Raw genomic sequence first — 4,287 nt, forward strand, 5'->3', positions numbered from 1 at the left:
AGAGAGGACCATGTGGTTGCAACGAACCCATGACATATACAGGGGATCAGTCGGGCTTGGCTTGGGAAGAGACCCATTAATGAACACTATTTTGTGCTTGGCACTTAATGCCACATACATGGAATGGCTCTAGGTGGGGTAGTTATCCATCAAGGGGTTGCGAGACCAACATGGTGCCTGGGCTACTGCCATGATGGAGAAAATATGGGCTGGAATGTTCAGCAGCCGTATGGGGCATGGAAGCAGAGGCACTCGAGATAGAACTCGAGGATGAACTCGAAGATGATGCCATAAAAAAAAAAAATTTGCTCTGATACCATGACAAAATATGAGAAACCCAAGCTCGGACACCTCGCTCAAACACCTACTTCCAGATTAGATGGACGTTACCCCCTGCCCCTTCGGGGGGATATCCGGTCCATAAATGGACCTGTCACCTGGGAATTGGTCGTTACCCCCCTTCGGCCTGTGGCCTCGTCCCAAGATTGGAGGAAAGATGCTTTGTGCCTTGTTATTGTATTTGTATGCTTTGTCTATATATACAAGAGTTTGAAATAATCAATAGCTACAATTAAGGACTACTGAAAAAAAGGAACAAAAGAAAGAAAGAGCTAAATAAGGAAAACAACTAGTCCTTGCTTGCTGCTAGCTTGTCATACATTAAGAAATAATCAATGGCTGCAAGGAAGGACCAAAGAAAGGAAGGAGCAAAAGAAAGAAAGAGTTAAATAAGAAAAATAGCTAATCCTTGCTTGCTGCTGGCCTGTCATACATTAAGATGTTACACAATGTCTACTCAAGATAAAGATCTTTTTCTAACGGTTCTGAAAAATATGAAGGTTTCTAATAGGTATGCATCGAATATTTTAGGATACATAAATCTCAATTTTAAAAATAACGATGGTCACATTTTGATGCAAGATATTTTTTCATTGGATTTAAGATCGTCAACGCTGAAATAAGTTGTTACAATTATTTCTCAGTTGTCATTATTTTTTAAGACATTATGTTCCAAGGTTCTTGATCCGAAAAAACTTGATCAGTTAGAGTCTAATATTGCACTTACGCTTTGCCATATGAAAAAGATCTTTCCTTTTGGTTTTTTACCATTATGGTTTATCTACTCATTCACTTAGCAGCGGGAGCTAAACTTGGTTGATCGGTTCACTACCGATATATATATATATATATATATATATATATATATATATATATATATATATATATATGCTATTAAGAGATGAATTTATTAAACTCTAATGTACATATTTAAAAATCATTAGCTCCAACAATATCTAAATATGAATAGTAGTATCCACTTGAAACAACAATAATTATATTATTAAAAAAAAATAGAAGAGGGAGAGGGGGGAAAAAAATCCACGCCCATAGATATTGGGACGCGCACTAAATTAATCTTGCGCGAGCATAGTGCGCATCATATACATAATGGCCAGCAATTAATGGACGTCCGGAATCAAAGAACCGTTGAACTTATACACTTGGGGTACCGCGTAACGCACGTTCAGCCGCCTGGAACGGTCGCCCTCCAAGTTTGATCAAGCGAAAGTAAGGTTCTTAAAAGTCTTGAGGACTATTCTTACGTCTCCCCATGAACCAACGTTGAAGACCTATGGCCCTCTTTTCATTGGTCTGAACCGTGGCCCCATGCCTGAAAGTCAGTTTAACCTCATCCTGCCGAACTAGAACTAGTCAAAGCCACCCTCCACCTTTATAAATAAAGGCTCTTTGACGCTTCCACACAACTCAAGTGGAAGGGAAAGCAGAATGGCACTTCTAGCTTTGTTCATTGCTTCCCTCCTGAGCTCTGCTGCCATGGGCACCACCGAAGCAGTCAGATACAAGGCCAGCAACAACGCCGCCGGCACCCCCGGCGGCACTCGCTTCAACAAAGAGATCGGTCTCGCCTACAGCAAGCAGGTGCTTGCAGCCGCCTCTTCCTTCGTGTGGTCTACCTTCAGGCAGTCGGCGATGGACAGGAAGGATGTCCAGCTGATCACTCTGGTGATTGAAACCATGAATGGCGTCGCATACACGAGCAACAACGGGATCCATGTCAGCGCCAACTACATCGCCGGCTACTCCGGCGACGTGAAGACGGAGATCACCGGCGTGCTCTATCACGAGGTGACCCATGTCTGGCAGTGGAACGGGAATGGCAACGCGCCGGGAGGACTGATAGAAGGGATAGCGGACTACGTGAGGCTGAAGGCCGGGTATGCTCCAAGCCACTGGGTTAAGCCCGGCCAGGGAGACCGGTGGGATCAAGGTTACGATGTCACTGCTTATTTCCTTGACTACTGTAACAGTCTTAAGGGTGGATTTGTTGCTCAACTCAACGCCAAGATGAAGAACGGCTACAGTGATAACTTCTTTGTAGAGCTTCTTGGCAAGCCGGTAAATCAGCTTTGGAATGACTACAAGGCTAAATATGGAGGTTGAGATCGTGTTTTGTAATAATTAATGGCGTGGACAGGTATATCTGTGTGCGTACTTAAATAAAATGGAGCCATTTTAATTTGTCAATTCTTAGACCAAGTTTATTTATAACCAACAAAAATACACCAAGCTTATAGCCTAGTTTGTTTATTTATCCTTCAAAGTTAGGTCCAGCTTTGTCCACTTGTACAGATACAACCAAGAAAATCAAAAAACGGTACATCCCGGAGAGCACTAGGCACCTCCGTCTTGCCCACCCATATATAGTCCTCCGAGTGGGTGGCGTCAATCAGCCGCTCATTGGCCTCTCAAAAAATATGTTGCGCCTGAATAGCCATCTCATCGCAAACCATGACCCTTATGTCTCTCAGCAGCAAGTGGTAATCGTCAACCCCCCTGAGACCTGTTGGATCCACCAAGTTCATCCCATCATATCTTAACATAATAAGCAAATTTACCAAGTTCTAGTTTAATAAAAATTAGTAGACATCATGAAACATACGAATCCAATGATGAAAAGATATTATGCTCCTTACGCAATACCAAAAGTTTTCAGAATGATCTAAAACAATATAGAAGACAAATTACTTGATTGAAATTCAATGAAAATTTATAGCAGTATAGGAGAAGTTAATTAACTTAACCTAACATTGTTTGCAAAAAGAAAAAGTGCAACTTTAAAAAATGATTTGTATGCCACCATAATACATCTCAATTTTGAAAGCTTAGATGTCAAAATTGGAGATAATTTGTTCTCTTCTCAATCCATGTGGTGGAAAAAAGAAAATGCTGCAAACCATGAAGTCCGAACTTGAATGGAAAGAGAGCCAATTGCATAAAAGGTTGCAAAATCTAAAAGATCCAATCTAAAAGCTTAAGCTAGTAGGTAGGCCTATAAATATATAAGCATCACTAGAGTTCTTAACCTATCCAATGTGGGACTATTTCTCAACACATGTAAGTATAAAGAGAAACCAAATCATAATGTTCATCGGATAAAACTCCCACTGTTGAGTGAAGTAATATAGAGATTGTGAGTAGGGAAGTTATGCATGTAACATTTCCCATGATTGTAGGACTATTGCTGAAAAAGTTTGCCCCGATATCATGACCAAAGGCAAGTAGAAGACCTACTGCAAGAGCTAGAAGCTAAGAGCGTTGGCAACAACATTCTTAGCCTTCTCATTATTTCTAGCACAAATCTCATTTGACATGGGGTGCTGCTATGAATTTTTCAGTCAGTAACTAGGGGGAGGGTAAAAGGAAACTTTTAATACCAATAAACTTAGGGCTATAATAAGTCACACCTTACGGTTGCATTGAATCCATAAGTGATCATGTATATGTGACATCTTTTGTGTTCACTCTATATTTCCAAAAATACTGAATCATCGTTACCTACTACTGGCGTTAATCTCTAACTTGAGCTAAAACAGTGGTAAAAAGAAGATGAATATATATATATATATATATATATATATATATATATATATATATAATATATATATAATATATATATATATATTTATATTTATATTTCGCGGCGGTCAACTTCTTGGACTAATACTGTCCGAGTCATACATCTAATCAAGTAATCATACGGAAATGCGCCGGTCCAGCCTGGCTATATGGAGCGCCGTGAATTAACCAATGATAGGACAGTTGGCTTTTAACATTTTTCTTTCGGAAAAACATAACATGTGATGCTACGATTGAGCAAAGACCGGTGCAAATCTATTTATTTTTGGTGACAAGTCAATGCCATGTTGGGGGGTCAAAATATTAATTTTGTGCTTGATGGCTTAGAAACAATCATGAGTATTTTAA

At 39.9% G+C, this 4,287-nt stretch overlaps 1 protein-coding gene across 1 annotated transcript; it reads left to right on the forward strand.

The window, feature by feature from the left end:
* The first annotated feature begins 1,768 nt into the window (after window positions 1-1,768).
* On the forward strand, window positions 1,769-2,547 carry LOC103714785. Its single transcript, XM_008802193.4, has one exon. The coding sequence runs from the start codon at window positions 1,789-1,791 to the stop codon at window positions 2,461-2,463; it is 675 nt and encodes a 224-aa protein (XP_008800415.3). The 5' UTR covers window positions 1,769-1,788; the 3' UTR covers window positions 2,464-2,547.
* Window positions 2,548-4,287: the final 1,740 nt, after the last annotated feature.

The sequence above is a fragment of the Phoenix dactylifera genome, unplaced genomic scaffold (assembly GCF_009389715.1).
Source record: "Phoenix dactylifera cultivar Barhee BC4 unplaced genomic scaffold, palm_55x_up_171113_PBpolish2nd_filt_p 000144F, whole genome shotgun sequence".
Taxonomy (NCBI): domain Eukaryota; kingdom Viridiplantae; phylum Streptophyta; class Magnoliopsida; order Arecales; family Arecaceae; genus Phoenix; species Phoenix dactylifera.

Coding starts and splice junctions, on each gene's coding strand:
- LOC103714785 (XM_008802193.4), top strand. CDS start 1,789: ATGGCACTTCTAGCTTTGTTCATTGCTTCCCTCCTGAGCTCTGCTGCC.